The 24,229-nt window shown below is 36.0% G+C and overlaps 3 protein-coding genes and 1 pseudogene across 6 annotated transcripts; 2 read left to right on the forward strand and 2 right to left on the reverse strand.

The window, feature by feature from the left end:
• Positions 1 to 6,560: 6,560 nt before the first annotated feature.
• On the forward strand, positions 6,561 to 8,606 carry LOC137748620 (pre-mRNA cleavage factor Im 25 kDa subunit 1). Of its 4 annotated transcripts, none has more exons than XR_015957241.1 (8): positions 6,561 to 7,021; positions 7,150 to 7,195; positions 7,353 to 7,446; positions 7,532 to 7,605; positions 7,691 to 7,777; positions 8,106 to 8,216; positions 8,298 to 8,441; positions 8,542 to 8,606. XR_015957241.1 is itself a non-coding variant. In XM_088686819.1 (7 exons), exons 1-7 carry the CDS (start codon positions 6,840 to 6,842, stop codon positions 8,385 to 8,387), a joined length of 684 nt encoding a protein of 227 aa, XP_088542945.1. In that variant the 5' UTR covers positions 6,561 to 6,839; the 3' UTR covers positions 8,388 to 8,606. The 4 variants fall into 4 exon arrangements, 2 of the variants coding, with proteins under 2 accessions (XP_088542945.1, XP_068344890.1); XR_011070098.2 differs by having other exon boundaries at positions 8,320 to 8,441; XM_088686819.1 differs by having other exon boundaries at positions 8,298 to 8,606.
• LOC137748610 (pentatricopeptide repeat-containing protein At1g09190 pseudogene) lies at positions 8,506 to 10,206 on the reverse strand (annotated as a pseudogene).
• A 6,797-nt stretch (positions 10,207 to 17,003) lies between these two features.
• Positions 17,004 to 20,770, forward strand: LOC137734630 (mitogen-activated protein kinase kinase SIPKK). The gene is made up of 9 exons (XM_068473883.2): positions 17,004 to 17,393; positions 17,490 to 17,574; positions 17,813 to 17,947; positions 18,432 to 18,656; positions 18,752 to 18,934; positions 19,031 to 19,254; positions 19,738 to 19,783; positions 19,893 to 19,992; positions 20,465 to 20,770. The coding sequence occupies exons 1-8, from the start codon at positions 17,317 to 17,319 to the stop codon at positions 19,980 to 19,982; spliced, it is 1,065 nt and encodes a 354-aa protein (XP_068329984.1). The 5' UTR covers positions 17,004 to 17,316; the 3' UTR covers positions 19,983 to 19,992; positions 20,465 to 20,770.
• Positions 20,771 to 21,196: 426 nt separating this feature from the next.
• Positions 21,197 to 23,857, reverse strand: LOC137734623 (protein phosphatase 2C 77). Its single transcript, XM_068473870.2, has 4 exons — positions 22,485 to 23,857; positions 22,000 to 22,374; positions 21,675 to 21,780; positions 21,197 to 21,588 (listed from the first exon to the last, which is right to left on the reverse strand). Exons 1-4 carry the CDS (start codon positions 23,007 to 23,009, stop codon positions 21,254 to 21,256), a joined length of 1,341 nt encoding a protein of 446 aa, XP_068329971.1. The 5' UTR covers positions 23,010 to 23,857; the 3' UTR covers positions 21,197 to 21,253.
• Between the last annotated feature and the right edge of the window lie 372 nt (positions 23,858 to 24,229).

Here is a 24,229-nt window from a genome sequence, read left to right on the forward strand (position 1 = left end):
ATTGTTATTGACATTTAAAAATTCTCATTCTATACTTCAAATTTTTTATATTTAAAAAGAAAAATACGAGTGTAGAATGAAATTTTTGGAATGCCAATAACACTTTCCTTAAAAAATAAAACAAATAAAATACAGTTGACATACTTATCAAGTTATTAAAAGAAGTATTTCTTTATATTTTTTATTTTCTCAGGGTTTTGGTTTTATTGATATGTTTTTATATTTGGTAGTAGTTGCTAAAATTATTCCAACCGGATTTTTTTATGAGAATTTTAGGAATTTGTGAATCGTGTCTATTCATCGTATATTATATAAACAGTTTTTGTCAAATACTGTTTGTATTTAATTTAAAATAAAAATATTTAAAATAATTTATGATCGTATGATGTACAATGAACGAAACACGATTCGAGAATCATCAAGATCCTCACCAGAAGAAACCGGCAATGTTTCGGATTCAAAATTATTTGCTGAATGGTTGGCGGAGGAACCAAAGATTTTGATTGGATGATAGTCAAAAAGACACCTAAGCCCATTGTGTTTGACTCTCAATTTTCTGCGGAACTATGCAATATGATTGGTCGGGGACTTCAGGGCCTTAGAGCTCCCACAGTTGACATGTCATTTTTCCGTTGTTTTTGTTTTTCTATTTTCCGGTTTATGCGCCCGCAATGATTGGAAAGAAATTATGCTATTAACCAAGATTATTTTTATCATTCAGTACTACGGTTTAATGATTTTTTTTTATTAAAAATAAAATGTCTTATGTTTGAATCTCGTGGATGACGGATTCGATATCAAATTAGATTGCTCATTGTGTAACTTAGCCGAACTCTTCATTCTTTTAATGTAAAAATATTGATGTATTAAAAAAAATAAAAAATAAAATCAAGATTGTCTTTAATTTTAAAATTTTAATTTGTAAAAAATACTAGGTTGGATACTCTCTGAAGTCCTAGTATATGAATAACGATTTAAAACAAAATTGCACCTTAACCTTTTTATTAAAATTTAAAACTTCAAAAAGCTACTGTGCATAGAACTTTATTGACTATGTTTAAGAATGTAATGCATACACACGACATTTATTAATTTACGATTATCATTGCAAATGTCAGTTGTTGCTTGAAGATATATAGAAATCTATGGATGAAGTGTTAATTTTGTTCTTGAATTACCACCTCAGTAAAAATTATGTTTCTAAACTATTATTTTAGAAAAAATCAGTAATTAAATTATAAAAATCTGCCAATTACATCTTTAATATTATTTGAAGCTATTATATTCAATATTAACAATTTAAGTCATGTTGCTTGTATGTCATTCACATTGGAATGTAGATTGATAGTTTTTTATAAAGAAATAGTGTATGGAGTTAACTTTGGAGGATAAATTGGTAGTTTTACATAATAAATAGTGTAAGTTAACTTCGGATGGTAAATTAGACGTTAGATTTGCAACCTATATGAAATGTTAAGGGCTTATAGATGAGAAAATGACAATATTACATTCTAAAGTGTGTCAAGTAATTTAAGTTGACGAAAACTTAGATAAAATAGCTTTAATTATAATACACTCTAAAGTGTGTCAAGTGCTTTAATTATAACCCTTGCAACCCAGAAAGAAGAAGAAGGAGGAAGAAAAAGAGGAAGAAGAAGAAAAAAAACACCCAACCTAACCCAGTTCATCCCCCCTGTAACCCAGAAAGAAGAAGGAGAAGAAAAAGAAAAAAAAAAACAAATCCAAAGCGAACCCAATTCATCCCCCCCTTGCCAACCCCAAATCCATCACTCTCATCCATTCTCCACATCCTCTTCCACACCCATCCTTCACTTTCTTCGCGCACCCATCTTCTCGTCGACGGGATCTAAGGTTTTTTTTTTTTTTTTTTTTTTTTTTTTTTTTTTTTTTTTTTTTCTGGGTTGTAGGAGGGAGAAGAGGGGGGTGGGAAGGGGGGAAGACAAACAGAGGGTGGGTGTGGGGGGAAGACAAATTGGATTTTTTTTTTTTTTTTTAGTTTTTAATAATATTTTAATGAATTTTTAATAGAAAGTGGGTCCCGAATCAAGTTACGTCAGCATTTAACTGAAAAGTAAACGCCCAAGTAATGAAAGACATAACATTGGACCAAATTCTAAAGATGAGGTATGACATTATCAATTTTAAAAGATGAGATATGAAAGTGTCGTGACACCAATAGTTGATGTAGTTTTTTGTACTTTACCTTTAAAAAAACTAGTGTGCATAGAACTTTGTTGACTATGTTTAAGAATGTAATGCATACACATGACATTTATTAATTTACGATTATCATTGCAAATGTCAGTTCGACTAGTTGCTTGAAGATATATATAAATCTATGGATGAACTGTTAATTTTGTTCTTGAATTACCACCTCAGTAAAAATTATGTCTCTAAACTATTTTTTCAGAAAAATCAGTAATTAAATTATAAAAATCTGCCAATTACATCCTTAATATTATTTGAAGCTACTATATTCAATTTTAACAATTTAAGTCATGTTACTTGTATTTGGTTCACATTAGAATGTAGATTGGTAGTTTTTTTTATAAAGAAATAATGTATAGAGTTAACTTTGGAAGGTAAATTGGTAGTTTTACATAATAAATAGTGTAAGTTAACTTCGGATGGTAAATTAGACGTTATATTCGCAACCTATATGAAATGTTAAGGGCTTATAGGTGAGAAAATGGCAATATTACACTCTAAAGTGTGTCAAGTGATTTAAGTTGACGAAAAATTGGATAAAATAGCTTTAATTATAATACACTACAAGAAAAGTGATTATTAGGTGCGGGGTCAACTAAGGGCAAATGGAAGAATTCGCCTCTATTAATAAGATATTAAATGCAGAAATATTATTTGCCACTATTAGTTCTATTAGGGGCTTTTAAATTAGCCCTTAATATGCGAACAATTTCCAGCTGTTAATTTTAATAACTAGTAGGGGAAACATGTAATATACCACATCGACCAATGGAGAGGGGGTGATATGTCTTATATGTGCATGCCCACCTTCATATAACACGAGACCTTTTAGGAACTCACTGGCTTTAGGTTTCATCGGAACTTCGAAGTTAAGTGAGTTCGGGCGAGAGTAATCCCAGGATGGGTGATCCATTAGGAAGTTACTCGTGAGTCCCCAGAAATAAAACCGTGAGGGCGTGGTCTCTCATGCGCTGTTTATTCACTCTATCAAGTATCAATAGCATTCTCTCTTTTCCTTCTCTTTGTTTTTTCCCTTCATTTTTCATTATCCTTTTTTCTTTATTTCTTAATGCTTGTCATTGGTGGATTGAAATCAAGTTAAAGAGATCAGGGGTTGAGAAAGTTTAAAACTTTGATTGATTTCTGAAGTTTATTATTCTTTCTTTTCTCTTGTTCTGCAATGTTCATACAGGTAATAATTTTCATTATTTTTCTTTACCCAGTTATCTTGATTTTGAGTTTTGTATATATTTTGTGCGATTACGTTATGAACCCAAATTGTCTCTATTTGAATTTGAGCTTTCTCTTTTGCTTTTATATGTTTTGTAGGTTTTGTTTGGTATTCAATTTGGAAAGGGAGGCAATATTCGAGTGCGTATTTTTATTTTTTAGGAAAATTTGTAACAATTATTATGATCTTGTGTTTTGTGTTTACAGGGAAGATGGAACACATACTTTTCATATGCATCAAGGGGAGATTGAAGACAGACTTTTAATCATGTTATGTGTTTGAATCAAGGGATTGAGTCTTTGAGTAGATTTAGATTTGGAGAGAACTTTTAGAGAACCTTATGTACTGGGGTGGATTTGTATATATTCATCGTACTCCTATCATGTAATATTTTGTATCTAATCAATCGAAGAATGTAACTTTAATATTAATTTGTTGGCAATAATTCTTGTTTCTTCATATGGGTTGGTGATGATATTAGTTTTGAATAATAATTTTTGAAGAACTAAAAAGAATTATAAATATACTTGACTCTGAAAATGTGAGAATACATATCAAACAATTAATGGTGGAATGGAAATCGTTTCTCGATTAAAACAATTTCCAAAATGCAATACGACAAATAAAAACTCAATTAAATACAAATTATTAGAGTAGGGGCCTTAATAATTGCCCCTAAAGCTTTTAACATCCGCACCTAATGTATTTTCCACGTCACACTTGCCTACATGGCATAATAACTATTAGGGGCGGAAATATGTACCCTTTCATCTCTATTTATCAATAGCAATGCCTTTTTTTAGGTGCAAATTTAATATCCTCCCCTCCTTACTATTAGGTGCAGAAATCTTTATTTTTTTGCCCCTATTTTTAACTAATAGATGCAAATGTTTTAGCCTCTACTTATTCTAAGTTTTGTAGTGATAGTAGGGATGAAATTGCAATTTGTAATAGATTTAGGGACTTATTCTGTCACAAAAAATAATTCATAGACCTAATTTTCACTGAGGTGATAGTTCATGAACTAAATCGAAACTTCACCCTATATCTATTGACTATGGTATGGATGCTTATATGTATTTATTGACTATGTTATGGATGAATTTTTTTTTAATATTCTTTAAAAAGGGGGACAATTGGTGGCAAGTCACAGTTATTCACCCCTTTCAGGGGCCGGAAATTGCAATTTGTAATAGATTTAGGGACTTATTCTGTCACAAAAAATAATTCATAGACCTAATTTTCACTGAGGTGATAGTTCATGAACTAAATCGAAACTTCACCCTATATCTATTGACTATGGTATGGATGCTTATATGTATTTATTGACTATGTTATGGATGAATTTTTTTTTAATATTCTTTAAAAAGGGGGACAATTGGTGACAAGTCACAGTTATTCACCCCTTTCAGGGGCCGGAAAAACTCACAGAGACATTTCAACCTTCTCCTGACCACAATCAAACAGATTCACCAGGTTGAAGCCTCGAACTCGAGACCTCCTTGTTGTTTTTTATGTTATGGATGATAACCTCTTGCGAGTTGTAATGGTGAGACGTATATTTTTTACCATGTATGAATAAATAAAGCTCTAAGAATATGATACGACTTTATGGTTTTCTTGTTTTTACGATAATTTCATTACTTTTAATATCAATTTTGATTTTTTGACCTAAATGAATTAGTCCATCAATATTATCAAGGTGGTTAATACGCTCACACCATATGAACACATCAATATGGGATCCACCTTTATATGTATTACTACTCAAAACATCTCACATGACGATTGATTGTGGGTTTTTTTTTGTTTTTGTGAACCAAATATTATATATAGGCTTTGTAGCCAAAATGATTTTGATTTATGAGATTGACATAACTTTTTTCTTTGGTTCTTGACAATGAAAATCGGTAGAAGTGGTCCCTGAATTTGTCCACCGTAAATCATTTTGGTGATTTCGTGAAAAATCTGTCATTAAATGAAGATGGTGGTTTGACAAAATTACCCTTAAAAAGATGATCACATAGCCGTTCACGTGACAATAAAGAATTACATCATGGTTACATGACAGTCCAACAACTTTCAATATAAAGAAGAAAAATTTTAGAGAAGTAAACTTGAATCAATGGGAAGAAGTAGAAGGAGGGCCATTTGGTTTGGCTTGGTGGTTAGCTTGCCCAACAAATTAAAGGATGATTATATAATCTAACGGTCAGATTTTGGTTGTTGACTTTTTGATTGATCAACAGATACAATTTCCTTAATTAATTAACTTTCATCATCTAAAGCAAAGGGGATATAGGGGTATGCATCCTTCAAGTTACTTAGGTTGCAAGTAACCATAAATTAATTTGTTTAACTATTCATCATACTCTTGAGGTTCAATGATCGCTGATTGACCTTGCAAGTTGGTGTGATCTGATTGAAAATATCTAATCTCAAGCCATCAATTTATAGATTTATAAACTTGTTTCGTATATAAGCATAAATCTATTCACGTCTTTATCTTTTCATCTTTCATATAGCTTGAGTTAAGAATTATGCTTGAATTTTATAGGTTATCTTTCTGCGCACTTTTTCTATTCGCATTAGTTAAACTTCGTCAAGTTTTACATCCAATATAATAGTTACATTTTTCATTGAAGAAATTTAAGGATGCATAAAAGTTACAATTGTTTGTGGCAAAATAAAAAACGAAATTTACATTTGTTGGTTGAGTTTTATTGGGTCACCAAGCAAATCAGGCGTTGAAAGGACAGAACCAGTCCATATTTGAACTCATAAAACCAAAAAATAAACCTACAAAAAAACCCACGAACACATTGAAGCCCATGAAAAATCAACTACCACCTTCCAACATAATACAGACATACTGGTACGATGACATTTATTACAAAAAAAAAATTGTTATTAGCATTTTAAAAATTATATTTTATATTCTAAATTTTCTATATTAGGAAAAAAAAATATATTTGGAGTGTAGAATGAGATTTTTGGAATACCAATAACATTTCCTTAAAAAAAAACCTGATCTTCAATATGACACGTAGCATACTCCCGTTCTGAGAAACAAAAGAAAATAATTCGAACAACGTTGTTTAAAATTGACACGAAACGACACGGTGCAGTATAACTCGGTGACTCACCCCTGTAAGTTGTTCTCTCACTTGTGAGCTAAATATCCAGGTCTCTCTGGAACGCCACGTTCGAGAGACGACGACCCAAGAATTCAACACCAAACTCCATACCCAAGCCACGTTTCCTCTTTCTCTCTCTCTCCTTTCCTATTTATTTCTCCTCTGCGCCTGAAATTTCAGTTCTTGCCTTCCTATCAGTGCTTCACTTCACAAGAATTTCCGGGGAGGAGGGAAAGTTGAAAATGGGGGATGAAGGGGGTTCCTCACACGTGTCAGACAGTAACAGTCTTGATCACCACGACAACGATGATCAGAGCCGTACGCTGGACATATACCCTCTCAGCAGCTACTACTTCGCTTCCAAGGAAGCCATTCCTGTCAAGGACGAAACTCCAGCTGATCGTCTTCACAGATTGAAGTCCAAGTACTTTTTTTTTTCTTGGGTTTTTATTTATTAATTTGTGTATTCTCAATTGGGTTTGCTTTATTTTTCATTAATTTTTGCTTAAAAATAGAAATATTAATTTTGGTTTTATGGTTGTTGAAATATAGTTATGCTGCTTATGGATTGAGGACTTGTGTGGAAGCAGTTATTCTGGTTGGTTCTTCGTCCTTCTCAAGCAACATGTTTTATTATTTATTTATTTTTATTCGAGCGATATTCTAATTAATCTAATCTAATGTAAACTACGGGAAGAGGGATTTCGATATCTAAAATGTGATTAAATTTGGAATTGGCTTTCACCATAATTCAGGTTGAGTTGTTCAAACATCCTCATGTGCTGCTCTTGCAAATAAGAAACTGCATTTTTAAGCTTCCCGGGGGTCGCTTAAGACCCGGCGAATCAGGTGAATTGAACTCATCAGTTTCGTCGAAATAAGTGCGATATTTCAAGTGAGGTTACACTAAAATGGGATTTGTTTGAACCCGCAGAGATCGACGGATTGAAACGTAAGCTGTCGAGGAAGCTTTGTATCAATGCAGATGGTGATGGGATTCCTTGGGAGGTAAGGAAAATGGAATATGTTTGTTTTGTTTTGGGGATGGTATTCAGATCGAAAAATTGTTGGTAATTGTTGCTTCAATGTTTAGGTTGGGGAGTGTCTTGGGGTATGGTGGAGGCACGACTTCGAAACATTGCTCTGTCGAGACTTGCCGCCTCGAGTTGAAAACCCAAAGGTAGCTTGTTTGGTCTCCCTCTCAGTCTCATATGTGTTAATAACGGTTAACTAACTACACGATGTGGCAACCGATCTGTTAATGATCATCCTGATTGATGTATAGAAGAGTGCTAGGATCAGTTGCCCTTGCGGTGGTGCTGATTTGGCTGCGGTTTGTGGCATCAGCCCGCTTAGGTGTGCAACTGATCGTAGCACTCCCTTGATGTATAATATATTATGTCATGGACTCATCAGTTAATGTGTTATGAAAATATGGTATTCCTAACAAGGTTGCTTCAACTGGGTAGCCAACAAGTATGATTTCTTATGTTTATGTCATTATGTAGGAGTGCACCAAACTATTCATCGTGAAGTTACCAGATTGTCGGAAGTTCATTGCGCCAAAAAACCAAAAATTGCTCGCTATTCCCTTGTGCCAGATCGCCAAAAACAACGAGGTAAATGATCTTAAAATTTGCGTCCGTACATGTTTACGAGTGTGGTACGAGTGTTTGAACATGTGAGGGAGATTGAATCAGTCTATTGTGTTGCGTTCCACAGACGTATGGACCTGTTATATCAGGTGTTCCGGAGATGCTATCAACGTTTACCATCAACATTATAGATGATTAAGATCGTTTTGATCGCCATTGTAGAGCATGCGGTGTGGTTTGCAGACAAGGGTTAGTAGTAAAAATGTGTGTTGGAGAAAGTTGTTCCCTAGGAAGCTAGCTTTCTCTCTGTAAATTTTGACAAACGTTTGTGTATGTATTTCGTGTGTAGATTTCGTAAAGGAGCAGAGGTGTTGAAGACACCAATATAAATGATAATTGTTATGTTTGGCCTGAGTTTTGTTCCTTCTTCAACTTCTATTTCCGACGACGGCTCTCTTGGAGAATTAAAAGAAGAAAGATCGTCGTCTATGGAAATCGGAAGTTGAAAAATGAAGGTTACCTCTTCACTGAACTGAAATTTCATGACTACCAATTGTACTCTGCCCTGCTGTGTGATGCAGTTTTCCCTCATCAAATCTCTCAACTTTCTCAACTTCACCGTGAGTAGAGCAAGCACCTAGCAGTGCACCCTATAAAGCAGCATTCGGTTTCGTAGGCATACTCGATTAAACTCATGAGCCTCCCTCACCCGTCTGCTTCGCCCGCGACATCAACCATACATCCGTAGTGCTCTAGTTTTGGATCAATTTGGTGAGCTATATTCATTGAAGCAAACAAATCCTTTCCCTTTTCCACCAAGCCTGCATGAGCACAACATGTTAAAACCCCTACAAATGTTGCATCGTTAGGTCTCTCACCTTTGCTCATCATCTCCTCGAACTAGTTGATCCCGGGTTCGCCTTTCCCATTAAAAGCATATCCCCAAATCAGAGTGTTCCGGGAAACAACGTTTCTCAAAATTTGGCGAAAACCACTACAAGCAGCATCCAAGTCTCCACATTTACAATACAAGTTTATACGTGAATTCCTCCACAGATGCAACTTTTTGCAGAAGTCCCTTAGAATCCGTATAAGAGTGTATCCATTTCCCTACATCAACAGCTCCCAAATGAGGTCAAGCAGGCAAAACCGAAACCACAGTCGCTTCATCTGGTTCAAAACTCTGATCCAACATCTCACGAAAAAGTTACAAACCCTTGCTATCTCATCCACCATGCGCTCAGCACGAACTCATCGAGTTCCAAGAAACAACATTCCGTTCACCCATTTGCCTAAATAAGCACAACCCCGTACTGACATCACCCGTTTTGCAAAACCCACGAACCATCAAATTCCAAACGATGACATTAATTTCTCTGAGACAAAGCATCAGACACCTTCTTAGCATCCCCCGTTCTCCCGCAAGTTACATAAAGCTCGACAACCCCAATCGAACTAAAACATTCAAACCCAACTCTCAGAATCTGTCCATGGACACACTGGCCTAGTGTAATCGCAAAGGTTGGAGCACGACTTGAGCAACGGCGCGTAAGTATACTCATCGGGGCGAATTCCCCGGTCTTTCACGAGAGAGAATGTATACGGATCGTTCAAAGGGCTTGCAGAGTGAGAATCCTTTGATCATGGAGTTGAAGACGAGGATGTTGGGGTAGCGGATTTGATCGAAAACGCGATTTGCGTAGCTCATTTTGTTGAGTGACCAACAAACGGAGACGAAGTGGGCGAGACTTGGTTGACTTGGCCAAGGCCATGACGGAGGAGGAGGGCGTGGATTTGGTGGAGACCGGTTCGGGTTTTGTGGCCGTGGAGGAGGCGGAGGACACGCCGCTCCGCCTCACGGCAAGCTCTGCTCATGGTTGTAGAGTGGAGCTCAGGAGTACTTGGTTGGGTGAAGTTTGAGATGGGGAGTTGGAGGGAACCGGTGGCTAAACGGTAACTGTAATTCAAAAGGGAATGCGGTTTTTGACGACAACTCAAGGGACGTCGTATAAGAAATAAGGCCAGGGGAATCTCATCAATTCTAGCATCCTGGGAATTACACCGGAAAAATACGTGATGAGATATGTGCCCTAAAACTTAAATCCTAAGACATGTATCATACAAACAATGATTTTGATGCGCGGCTTCATTCTTTCTAAAAATACGTGTCATGAGCTAATATGCAAAGCTTTAATATTCTCGATATCCAATTTGATCTTTTGACTGATCCTCAATTCATTCCATCATCTAGTCAAGTTCATCATCTTGTACAGATAAATAGTGTTTCGCAATGAAATTATTAGTGTGTTTAACATCTTACTAGCTATGTATTGTGCTTCTAGTGGCATCGTAGTTTCTCTTCTAACATGACATGGTGTTCTTGCACATCAACATGGTGGGAGCATCATAAAAGTTAATGTTGTTTCTTCTTTGTTGATAATGTTTACCAATCATTTATCTTCTTCTGCCGGCAAATTTTCTAGAAGTAGAAAAGGCAAAAAGTCACAACTAAAACGACGTCGTGTACTCTCTTCTATTACAAAAAATATCAAGCCACACAAAGGCAAGACTTCGAGTCTTCAAGTCCGTGTGGTAGCCCCTTGAATTCTTTGGCCCTTACCACTTAAAGTCACATCAGCTTTCCTATATGACAAGCCATCGCGGCCACGCGGTCTGTATCACTTACCCTCCACCTACAAGTACATCCACCAAGGTTAGTCGTGTTAGTGACACTCGTTTATTGACGTGTTCGTTAATGGTACGCTTGAATAGTTATTCATGTTGATGTCATGCTTGAATACTCATTTACATCTGTTTACGAATTGTTTATACTCGCTTGGATATATAGTGAATTAAAATCTATTGACAAATTTCGAAGATTACTTTCCACATACAAGTGCATGCACGAATGTCAGTTTTAAATTATGTTAACGACAATCGTTCATGCATGCTTAGATAATTGATTACATTATTGACAAGTTGTGAAATCTACTTTCATCAATAACTGATCATCTACGCAGATGAACTGTAAATGAAAGTAGTATATTTGTCATGCATGACACACCAATCCTACGTAATTCATAAAAAACTATTACCATTTGTATTTTGTGGCAGAAAGAACTTGGCTGCTGAAGAATTCAGCAGCCGGTCCTGTTTACAATCAATCCGGGATGGATACTTATCCAAATTTTTTATTAAAAATTCAAAACTTGAACACATGTCCATCCTGGATTGGTTGTAAGCAAGACCGGCTGCTGAATTTACAGCAGCCAAATTGTGTTCTTTTGTGGCATCACAATTACCAACTGACAAACAACTATTCAAAGCGAAGTGTGAACGAAAGATTTGTCAACTTCTACTTTCAAGTCTATTTCAAGTAGTCAATTGAGTGAATTAGGAATGAGGATTCTCTCCGGATCCTTTTGTGAGGATTCTGAAGATTTTCAAATTATGTCTGTTTATCGTACATTGTGCAGCCAAAAATTATTTTAAATACTTTTATTTAAAATTTAATATGAATAGTACCTGACGAAAATTGACTACACGATATACAATGAACGAATATGATTTGGGGATCTCTAAAATCCTTACAAAAAGGATCTAGAGAGGATCTTCATTCGCGAATTAGTTCATCTACATTTCATATATTATCATCATTTTCACGTGCCTTGACTTTCCTTTTTCATTTTTTATAAAATAAAAGTCATGCAATCTTCCTCTCATTCTCTGTATGTGGCTTAAGGCTAGAACAGCATACGTGTCTTGTACATTTAAGTTTAAATTTTATTTAATATTTAGATTTTTTTTTATGTAATCGATATTTTATTCTAAACTAATATATATTGTTTATCAAAAAACTTTGAAGTCGAATGCTTGAAGGTTGACAATAAAGTTATTTATTCGAATGTTATTTAAATTGTTGTTCAAGGGTTTAGATTTGTTTTTTTGGTCAATATTCAACGATTTAGATCAATCACATGAAATTATAATATATGATAAGATTGTTTTAAGAGATTGAGTATCAAACTCTATATCTTAGTCAAAATTAAGTGCATCTATCCTAAGCACTCGAAATTTCGAGTTCTATTTCCTCTACCCTTATATCATCTATATTAAAATAAAACTACATTTAAGTGAAAGTTAAGAATTTAAGAATTGAAATTAATATAAAATATATAGTAATATTAGAGAGACCAACTTTTTAGACTAAAATTATAAACTATATGATTTGTCACTAATATAAAATAGAAGTTTATTTTATTCAAAAACCATGCTATAACTTTATTTAATGAAAAAAATTAAAGGTTAATCTCAATTTACTACTCTAAAGTTTATTGGTTTTCAACATTTAGTACATGAGTTTTTTTTAATCCTAGAGTGGTACCTAAAGTCATAATTTTGAGACACTTTCATACATCTGTTCAAAAATTGTTGTTAAATTAGCTGTTAAATGATGATGTGGCGCTTACGTAGACAATAACTGAAAGTCACGTGTCAATATAGGCCCACATGAATATTAAATTTAAAAAAAAAAATCAGGTTAAATCTCTATCCCGCCCCTTACCCCCCTGTCACATCCCCGCCCGAGGCGGATCACTTCCCAGCCCCGCTCCACCACCGTAACATGATATTGTCCGCTTTGGACTTACCATTCCCTCATGGTTTTGTTTTTGGGAACTCACAAGCAACTTCCCAGTGGGTCACCCATCATGGGATTGCTCTAGCTTCCTTCTCGCTTAACTTCGGAGTTCCTACTGAACCCGAAGCCAGTGAGCTCCCAAAAGGCCTCGTGCTAGGTAGAGATGAGAATATACATATAAGGATCACTTTCCTGGCTAATGTGGGATGTCACAATGCACCCCCTTAGGGGCCCGACGTCGTCGTCGGCACACCACGGCCAGGGTTAGGCTCTGATACCAAATTGTCACATCCCGGCCCAGGGCGGATCACTTCCCGGGTCCGCTCCACCACCGTAGCACGATATTGTCCGTTTTGGGCTTACCATTCCCTCACGGTTTTGTTTTTGGGAACTCACGAGCAACTTCTCAGTGGGTCACCCATCATGGGATCGCTCTAGCCCCCTTCTCGCTTAACTTCGGAGTTCTTACGGAACCCGAAGTCAGTGCGCTCCTAAAAGGCCTCATGCTAGGTAGGGATGGAAATATACATATAATGATCACTTCCTTGGCCGATGTGGGATGTCACACCCTCCCGGGTGCCTTCCCCTTCCCTGATACCCACCCGCCACCATCCCTTTTCCCCTTCCCTAAAACCCCAAACAACCCTCCCTCCCTTCTCTCTCCACGACCGATGCCCAGAATGCGAATCCGGATCAGGAAACCCGGTTTGCCGCAAACTCTTGTTTGAGCCACCGCTTACGCCGCTGTTTCTTCGAAGAAGATGACATAATTTCTCGATCTGGATGAGAGCTTGGCGCACACACGGGCCAATCTGTCACCAGAGAAGTTCAATTGCATAGTGCAGCTGAGGATAGACAAAATCGAGAGGCCGTTTAATCCTTATTCTTCCGCGTGCTCATTTGGGTTCAAGATTGTGATTTTTTCTGCAAAGATTTCCTTCTGGTGTTCGTGCATCCCACCTATTTGATCCAATGTATAAGTCAAGATCTTTTCCTAAGATTTCTCTTTTCTACTCATTTGGTGATTTGGTGAAAGGGATTATGGTGGAATTTTTGTTTAGAAGAATGATTGTTACAGTGAAATGGGTTATAGTGTTTCAATAATAATAAAAAAAGGTTATGGTGGAATTTTGGAATGGAGAGAGAATGGAGGGAGGGTTGTTAGGGGTTTTTGGGGAAGGGGACGGGGAAAAGGGATGGTGGTGGGTGGGCATCAGGAAAGGGGAAGGTGGGGGTGGGTGAGGGGGAGGATAGAGATTAGACCTTTTTTTTTTTTTTTTTAATATTCATGTGGGTCCATATTGACACATCCACGTCACAATTTAACGGCAGATTTAACAGCAACCTTAACAGATGTATGAAAGTATCTCAAAATTATGACTTTAGGTACCACTCTGGGACGAAAAACATTCATGTACCAAATGTTGAAAACCAAGAAACTTCAGAGTAGTGAACTGAGATTAATCCAAGAATTAAATATTAATTAAAAACCCTTAAATTTTAATTAAAATGGCAAAAGAACTCAAATTTTAATGAAAATAACACAATTCAAAAAAATATATATTTGAAACTTGATGTACGGGACTTGTGCTTCCATCGCAGACTGAACACTATTTATGAAATTGAACAATACTACACTATTTATTGGTCCAATTTCATAACTAGTGTCTAGTTCTGGATCCACTTTCATAAATAGTGCATAATTTTTTGTCATGTTTCATAAAAATTGCCTAGTTTTGGGTCCAGTTTCATAAATAATGTCTCTTTCTTGGTTTGGTTTCATAAATAGTGCCTAGTTGTTGGTCTACTTTCATAAATAATGCCTAGCTCTTAGTCATATTTCATAAATAGTGTATAGTTCTTGGTTCAATTTCATAAACAGTTTTCACCTATTAGTTTAGTTTTAGAAATGGTGCCTAATTCTTGATTTCTTCTCATAAATAGTGTCTACTTAGATTTAGTTTCATAAATAGTGTTTACTTATTGGTCTAGGTTTCATAAATAGTGTCTACTTATTGGTCTAATTTCATAAATAGTGTCTATTTATTGGTCAAATTTTATAAATAATGTCTAATTCTTGATTTAGTTTCATAAGGTTTGAAACTTAGACCTTTTTTGGTCTTGTAAAAGCACATATTGCGCTAAAAACGATGAACCCAAAAGTGATCTTTTAGATCAAAACCTTGAGAAAATTATGTTCTGAGTAATTATATTTAAATCGTTGTTTTCAATTACCAAATTAAAATTCTCTCACATTTTCTACATACCTATAATAATAAATGTAGCTCTCCATCCAATTTTTGGAGCTTGAATGTCATTTTGGAAATTTTATTCCTTATGCCCATAACACAAGTGGTACACCATGTGTTATTATGTAAGTCGTAGGATATTTTATTTTTTATGTTATTAATTTTTTAACACAAGAATCTCTCCACTTGTATAGAGAGACCAATTGTAACATCCCACATCGCCCAGGGGAATGGATCTTGTAAGCCTTAAATGAATATTCTCATCTCTACCTAGCACGAGGTCTTTTGGAAGCTCACTGGCTTCGGAGTTCATCGGAACTCTGAAGTTAAGCGGGTAGCACACGAGAGCAATCCCATGATGGGTGACCCACTGGGAAGTTCTCGTGTGAGTTCCCAGAAACAAAACCGTGAGGGCGTGGTCACGATCCAAAGCGGACAATATCGTGTTACAGTGGAGTCGAGCCTGGGATGTGGTAGGGGCCCGGGCCAGGATGTGACACACATGGAGTATCATCCCATGTTCGGGGCATATTGAAAAATCTCTTGTCATCTTGACTATTATTGGGAAACAACACTGCAAAAAATAAAATTGGGGAATGTAATTCAATTTGAAGTTTTTTTTTTCTTATTCTAAGCCCAAAAAAAAAAAAAAAAAAAAATCTCTTAATGTAGCTGACAATGGGAGAAAAGAGGCGGACGGGCCCGGTGCAAGTTGGGTTTTTTGTGTTTTTTTTTATTTATTCTTTTGTCTTTATCATTAAATAAAGTTAGTAGGTGATTTTTGTATATTAAAATGCAAAGATTTGAAATCATTTTTATTAGTTTTTCTTTGAAAATAAACACGTTAATAAACACCTAATAATATTACAATTATCACCCTTACTAAATTTGATCTAAATAGTTGATCATTTATTTTAATTTAAAAAAATGAAAACTAATAAAAAAACTTTAAATCTTTGCATTCTAATAAAAAAATCATCCACTAACTTTATTTAATGATAAAGGACAAAAGAAAAAAAAAAAAAAAAAAACAAACAAACCACCACATGCTAACATTAAGCCATTATTATTATTATTATTGCTTAGAATAAGAGAAAGACTTCAAATTGAATTACATTTTTCCAGTTTTATTTTTGTGGTGTTGTTTCTCAATAATAGTCAAGATGATGAGAGATTTTTTAATGTACCAGGAACACAGAGTGATACACTACGTCTCTATACAAGTGGTGAGATTCTTGTGTTAAAAAATAAAAATTTTCACCACTTACATAATAACAAGTGATGTAAAAAGTTAAGATTGTAGGTGGAGGAGAAAATGAAGTGGCAGATGGGCAGACAATAGAAGAAAATTAAGTAATTGGTGTACGAAGTTACGAAATTTAAGAGATACAGAGAAAATTTGATGAGTATCGAAGAAAATTAGAAGAAGATAATGTGTGGAAGGTGAGAATGTGCCAAGAAAATTCAAGAAGATGAGAGAGAAGAATGTAGTACTGTAAAGTTTCATAAATAGTGTAGTACCGTTAAGTTTCATAAATATTGTAGCATCGTAAAATTTCATAAACAGTATAATACCGTTAAGTTTCATAAACAGTGTAGTAAATTTCATAAACAGTGTTGTAAGTTTCATAAACAGTGTTGTAATTTTTCATAAACAGTGTAGTAAGTTTCATAAACAGTGTAATAAGTTTCATAAATAGTGTAGAAAGTTTTATAAATAGTTTGTGCGTAGACGTTGTGATCCGTGAGTCAAATTTTTAAATTTTTTTTAAATATTAAAATTATATATTTTTCATTAAAATTAAAATTATTTTGTTATTTTTATTAAAATTTAAGAATTTTTTTTTAAGATTTAAATCTTTTTAATTAAATAAAATTATAACAAAATTTTTTATTAAAATAAACTTAGTACAAATCATTTTCATAAAAGTTACCTTAAAAAAAAAAACCGAAGGGTGAAATACACTAAGGAAAAGTCAACGGTCCTATCGTCTTCCCCATTTGCTCTCTGAAGTTTGGAGTCTCCACCACAATTTTCCAACAGTAGAAACGCCAGTACTCATCCCTGAGGGTCCTACCTTTATTACATTAGTTTAAATAAAACAACTTAGGTCGACATTCTGTAAAATTCTGAGACTGCCTTTAAATCAGAATCTGTCGAGACCAAAAGCAGAAGCACCAGAGGCAGTGCTTCGACCAACAGCAAGAAGCAAAAACAAGAAAATTTCAAATAGTCATGAAGAAAGGAAGCTTGGGATCCAACCTCAAGCTCACTCTCCCTCCTCCTGATGAAGTTTCCATCTCTAAGTTCTTGTAATTCTCTCTCTCTCTCTCTCTCTCTCTCTCTCTCTCTCTCTCTATATATATATATATATGTATTTATATATCATGGGTTTTGTGGTCTGGCAGGACACAAAGCGGTACGTTCATGGATGGGGATCTCCTGGTTAATAGAGAAGGGGTTCGGATCGTTTCTCATAGAGAAGTTGAAGTTGTAAGCTACTTTTCAAAGATCACACCTTTAATTTTGTGAAATGTAAAGATTGAACCTTTGAACTGAATTGGGTCGGAATTTTGGCAAATTAATGAGCATTGTTATGATTAGGAAAATGGGATTTGCTTATTATTCAAATATATGCACTGTGATGTTGTGAATTGTGACTTTTATATAAGAAAGATAGGTTTTTTATGTGTTTTTGGTTTTGAATGTGAATGTGAATGCAAATGCTCAGCCACCACCTATTCAAGCATCAGACAACCAGATGAGTTTAGCCGATCTCGACGCGATTAAAGTTATTGGCAAGGGAAATGGTGGGGTTGTGCAACTGGTTCAGCACAAATGGACTCATCAGTTTTTTGCATTAAAGGTATGGCGGAAAGCCCTTACGATTTTCAAATAATTTGTTTTCCCTAGCCTAGTCAACTAACTCCTCGTGTACCGTAAGAAGGTTGGGGTCGTTTTGTGGTCTTCATATGATTGTGTTGTGGTCCATTTTGATTTACCAAATATGTGTGCATGCGCGCGCGTGTGTTAGCCTGAAGATAGATTTCCGAAAGTGAAGCTGTAAGCTGCAATCATGTGTTCGAGTCTTGAGATGGGTAAAGTTGAGTAGTGGAGGTCTCTTGTAGAGCTAATTCTTACTATTTCAGAAACTTCTTTGAATTAAGATTTCTTAATTATAAACACCATTCCTTACATGTTTGAAATTCACACTATTAAGAATTATCTTCATGCTTTCGTAGATTGTAGAGATATCCACTGATATGCCTTCGAATGGATATTTCTGCATATTGTGTTGTATGCTTTATGCCCTTGCTCCAACAATGTTTTATGCTTTATCCCAATTTCAGGTAATTCAGATGAACATTGAAGAGTCTATCCGCAAGCAGATTGCACAGGAATTGAAGATTAATCAATCATCACAATGTCCAAACATTGTTGTATGTTACCAGTCCTTCTATGAAAATGGTACCATTTCAATCATCCTAGAGTACATGGATGGTGGGTCTTTGGCAGATCTTCTGAAGAAGGTCAAAACGATTCCAGAGTTTTATCTTGCTGCCATTTGTAAGCAGGCAAGTTACCTCACATTTTTTATGCGACCTGAAACTCTCCGTCTTTGATATATACTAATTAAAACATGTTGTTTTCTCCTGTCTTGTTGGTGCAGGTGCTGCAGGGTTTGTGTTACCTTCATCATGAAAAGCACATCATCCATCGGGACTTCAAACCCTCTAATTTGTTAATCAATCATGGGGGAGAAATCAAGATAACAGACTTTGGTGTGAGTGCAATAAAGGCAAGCACGTCCGAACAGGCGAATACATTTGTTGGCACATACAACTATATGTCGGTGAGTTAATTAGTTATATTGTATAACAAGCATTCAGGCCTTTCAGGGCTATTGAGGTGTAGGCACCAACTGTTTCTGTTAAAATTTGTTTTGCAGCCAGAGAGAATTGTCGGTAGCAATTATAGCTACAAAAGTGACATTTGGAGCTTGGGGTTAGTACTGCTGGAGTGTGCAACAGGTCAATTCCCATATACACCACCAGATCAAAGTGAAGCATGGGATAACTTTTTTGAGCTTATGAGTGCCATCGTCGAACAACCACCACCTTGTGCACCTTCTGATCAATTTTCTCCAGAGTTCTGCTCATTTATTTCTGCATGGTAAGATCTTACTTTTGCTGGTTCAGTATTAAGTTTGTGATGTTCTGAGAAAAGTCTTTTGGTTAAGGTGTGTTTCATTAGCTCACTTGAAGTTTTTTGGTGTACATAATCACTTGTAAGTTGTGTCACAGGGCTCCTTATCTTCTTATCTTATAATTTAGGTTCGTAATGGAATTCAATAACAAACAAGTGTATTCTCTGTCATTGTTTAATCTATTTTCATTCATTATTTGTTTTTTCTTTTGTCATTTCCGTTCATTTCCAAAAGGATTGGACTGTTGACCAAATTAAAACTTGGGTTTCTTTTTCACTTCTGCTGTTATTGATTTCCAGTCATTGTGGTGTCTGTCGATGAAGTTGCTGTTTTTAACTTTGTTGACGTTTTTTTTCTTTTTTTCCTGTTTATCTCGAATGTTTTCCCTGTTCTATTTCTAATTCTTTGAGGTTGCTAACGCTACCTTGGGGGCCTCTTCTTTATCTCAGCGTACAGAAAGATCCTAAGGATAGATTGTCGGCGCAGGATCTCCTGGTATGACCTGTGAAACCCTTTTTCTTTAGGTACAAGATTTCTGGATTTTGTGGATACTTCCAATCTAATGTGGTCTTCTTCTATATTTTCTCTTTTTGTTTGATTTCAGAGACATCCTTTCATCAGCATGTACGATGACGTGCATATTGACCTTTCCTCTTACTTCACCGAAGCAGGATCTCCCCTTGCAACATTTTAAAACCTAGCCGGTATGTTCAAATCTGAGTTTCAGACCATGTCTTGGACTCACTATTGAAACTGAAATACAAAAATTCCTTGCTTTTCTTCATAAATGTAATTTGGTTTCGTGAATGAAGACCATTGCGGAAATGAAGAATCACTGCCATGATGTGTCGTCCTTAGTATTTTTTCTGTGCTGTGAATTTCTTTTTGTATGGTAGATGAATATGAAGCTTCTTTTTATGACATTTTATGTTCAAATATTTATACCGTACTCATTTTTTTTTTCTTGAAGCTCCTTTACGTGAGATGTTTGAAGTTTCGTAGTGCTTCTAGCCTCTAGAAAACCCACCAAGATTTTTAATTATTCAGAAAGAAAGAGGAGTAAACTACATAATCTAAAATTGATTTAGAACTAGATCTAATGTATGCCTAGAGACCTTGTTCAACCAAAGATTGGCTTATAGAATGACTCTTGTGTTCTCTGCTTGCCTATTACAGGATGTGGACTGCCGGTGTTACGGTGTTAGGGACCGTGGAAGTACTGTCACGAGTAAACTTTCTTTCGATTTTAGTTCCCTTGGTTGCGTAAGCGTAGTTTTGTAATCGACAAATTATTTTTACTTGGAATTATGGATTTCCTTGCAAACTAGTCATACTTCTTCCTGCCACACTGCAAACTAGGCAATTTAATGCCTGAAAGCGTGCAGCTTTCCATAAATTTGAGGTTTATACCGGATCCAGAAGTAGTATTTTATGTTCAAATATTCTGTTTGTTACTCATCAAATGCACTTGAAAATCAGTTCATCTGTCTAGCGTCGAAAGCATTTGTTCATCCTTTACGATTGCAAATTTATTCATCCGTGTCATGTAATTTACCTTCTGTGCTAGTGCATTTCTTATGGATTGTCGTTAATGCGGTTGAATTGTTAGAGAGATTATCAAACAAGAAGGAAAGGAGAGTAGAAAAACACCATTGTAATTCATTAGACTTCTCTGTCTGTACAAATTGATAATATAGTAAGAACAAAGCAAAGGTGGGCAAAAGAATTCTTAAAGGGCTATAGTTGTAGGGAGATTTTTTGATGTGATTGTCACACCATCGTGTGATATTAGCAATCAATCTATCGTTCACACAGTTAACCATGCAGTGTGACGGTCACATTCAATAATTTCTTTGCGCGTCACTAAACCCAGGTGAAAAACTTAGAAAGGGTTGAGTCGCTTTAGGATTATATAATATTGTAATATACTGGCATAAATTTCAGATTACCAAATCATAGTTCGAATTAGGGTTTTTTCTTAAACCTCCTTGTGGATTTCAAGTCTACTACTACAACAGTGATGTTGTCCTTGCTCCCCTTTTGCATGGCAAGCTTTGAGAGGTACTCTGCTGCAGATTGGGCAGCAGGATCAGCTCCCTCACCCCGTTCCGTTGACATGGTATCACCGTACTTCTTGTGCCACAGAAGGATCCGCCTTCGTGCAATGTCGCAGGCCTCCTGGTTTGTGATGAAATCCCACAGCCCGTCGCTGGCTAGAATTAGGCACTCGTCTTCTTTTTCTCGAGAAACAAACACCACTTCTGGATCAGGTATAATCCATGGTTTCATGTATCTGTCACCTGATTAGATTAAATACCTTCATCAACAAGAGATCCAAATACAAATGGTGCAATGCAATCAAAATCAAACTTTCGAAAACTCATACCAATTGACCTTGACATCGCAAGAACACCGCAAACACGAGAACCATTCCACTGAATGACCTTGCCTCCTGCAGCCTCTATCCTTGCATATTCATCTTCTCTATTTGGCTGAAAACCAGAACAAAAACTAATCAGTTTATCTAGAATGTCAACTTCACAAGAGAAACTCAGGTGCGACCGGTAAACCCTTGTGACTCTCTCTCCCCTCACATGACACATGCATGAGGAGAGAGAGGCACAAGGTGATAAATATCCGGTTGTACCTATGATTTAGCGAGATGCAAAATGGATGAAATAATGGAAAACTAAACAAATTAAAGGCCTTGCCTTGTGGTCTACTGACAAAGGCACAGGAACTTTTCCTCTGCACAATACTGCTCTCGAATCACCGCAGTTTGACACGATAATATGTGTTGGACAAATCACGGCGACTACAGCAGTTGATCCGACGGTTTCAGGAGCTATAGGTTGGAGAAGGCCACCTGGAGCTCCCCCAGAAGAAGCATCAGTTTTGCTCACATCTGTGCCTCTTGGAGCTCCTCCAATCTCAGCATCCACTTTCAAGAAACTATTGGAGAAGGCCTCCTTCCACCTCTCCTGCCAACCCTCCTCCCCATTGCTTCTGTCATCTAAGCCTGTTTTCGCAACTTCTAGCTCTTCGGCCAATGCAGAATGCATGCGTTCGCGACAATAATTAGCAACCTGCAGAATTGAAGAAAAACCAAGCTGAGGATTCGACACGAAGCTCTTGATGAATACAAAAACAAAAATTCTATAGGATAAAAATTCGAATTTCAGTTGAGTTAGCATACCTGAGAACCTCCATGTCCATCATATACTCCAAAAAAATGAGCAGTTAAGTCACTTGGGTTTTGATTCATGCCATTCAAAACACTGTCATCCATCAGCATTTGAAACGGAACCTGGGAAAATCGTGGTACAACTGCAACGTCATCTTCCATCTCCGGTCTCCTTCCAATGATAGACGTGTAACCCCAAAGGGGTACACGATCCAAATCCAAAACTCTCCGACTGCAGCTTGTTCTGCACATTTTCTCATCCCCAGTGGCCAAAAAAAGCGAGGTGGATGCAGCACAAGTACTCGATCCATCGCCAACGCGATCACACGTTGGCCTAAACTTATTATATTCCTGACTTCCCCGATTCACGACTTCCACTCCCTGTTTTTCATCATGAGGACTATCGAATAATAAGGGTGAAGCATTTGCTATTAGTTTGAGGCCAGTAATTTCCATCTGGGATTTTGCTGCTGACTCCTCATGGATCAAATTACCTAGCCTGTATGGAACAGCAACTGCCTGAGCTAAATCGTCCATAGATTTAACCTTCACCTTCCAAACTCAACTATTACCAGTCTTCAGTTACCGCCTTCAGTAAAAATCAAATCTTTTGTGATCTAATTCAAAAACATGAACATTTAGAAAATGGGAAGTTGAAATTACAGAATATATATAGAAAAACTTGAGAAATCTTTCAACTTCTTCAAGCCTCTAGAGAACCAAAACCTTCTAACTTTTTACCAACCCGCTGATCTCACAAGAAAAGAAGAAAGCTTTGCCCTATTTATAGCAAACAAAAGTCAAAAAAGAAAAACCCAAAACAAAATACAGAAAAACCCAGAAAGGAAAATGATTGAAAAGCTCAGTTCCCTGGATCAAAAGCAACTCATATCAGCCTCTTGAAACTTGGTTCTCTCTCTCCTGTGGAACTTTCATGTTTTTCTTCACCAAACCAACTTCAACAACTTAAATCAAAAGCAGATGAAAAAGTTAAGCTGAGTCACCAACTACTTTTGTCTCAATCTCTCTCTCAACGATTCTCACTTCGCCACGAGACTGGTAGCTCATACGATTAAAAGCAAATCCTTGCAACCCAAGAGTTTTGGAAACGTATCAGAAAATAATAGACACAAGAAACAAAGGTTTTCGATGGTGAGTTTCTTCACTCAACTATGTTCTCAGCTCCGTAACGACTTGTAGCTCAAGTAACGACTTGTAGCTCAAGCGATTAGGACAGCTGGCACCCTAATAGTTATTGACAAAGAAACAAAAGGTGTTTGATCTGATGGGTTTCCTCGCAGTTTTCAAAACTCTGCATGCAGATTTCAGGTGGGAAGAATGAGGAGAAAGTGGCAAAAAGAGGAAGAAGCGTAAAAGGAAGGCGTGAAAATGCGATGTGTTGGATTTATATATAAATAACTTGGAAACATTATATTAAAAAATTTGGAAAAAATTGGAAAGGAGAAACACACAGGTGTTCATGATATGCCAAAGAACGGAATTAACCAAAGCAAGGCATCTATACATTTTACACACCTATGTTATCAACTTAATAAATAAAATAAAAAATAATTAATTAAGTGGGCCTAAGTATCCTAATATATAATAATCATATCTTTCAAAAGGTGATTCGTAAGACTATTTACCTAGAATAATTATTAGAAAGACATTTTACCGAAGGATAATGTTAGGTAGACTAAAATTATAGACTAAATTTAAAAACTAAATGATGTTACTAATAAAAAATAAGTACGTTA

Source organism: Pyrus communis, chromosome 15, assembly GCF_041283825.1.
Source record: "Pyrus communis isolate YQ-2024b chromosome 15, ASM4128382v1, whole genome shotgun sequence".
Taxonomy (NCBI): Eukaryota; Viridiplantae; Streptophyta; class Magnoliopsida; order Rosales; family Rosaceae; genus Pyrus; species Pyrus communis.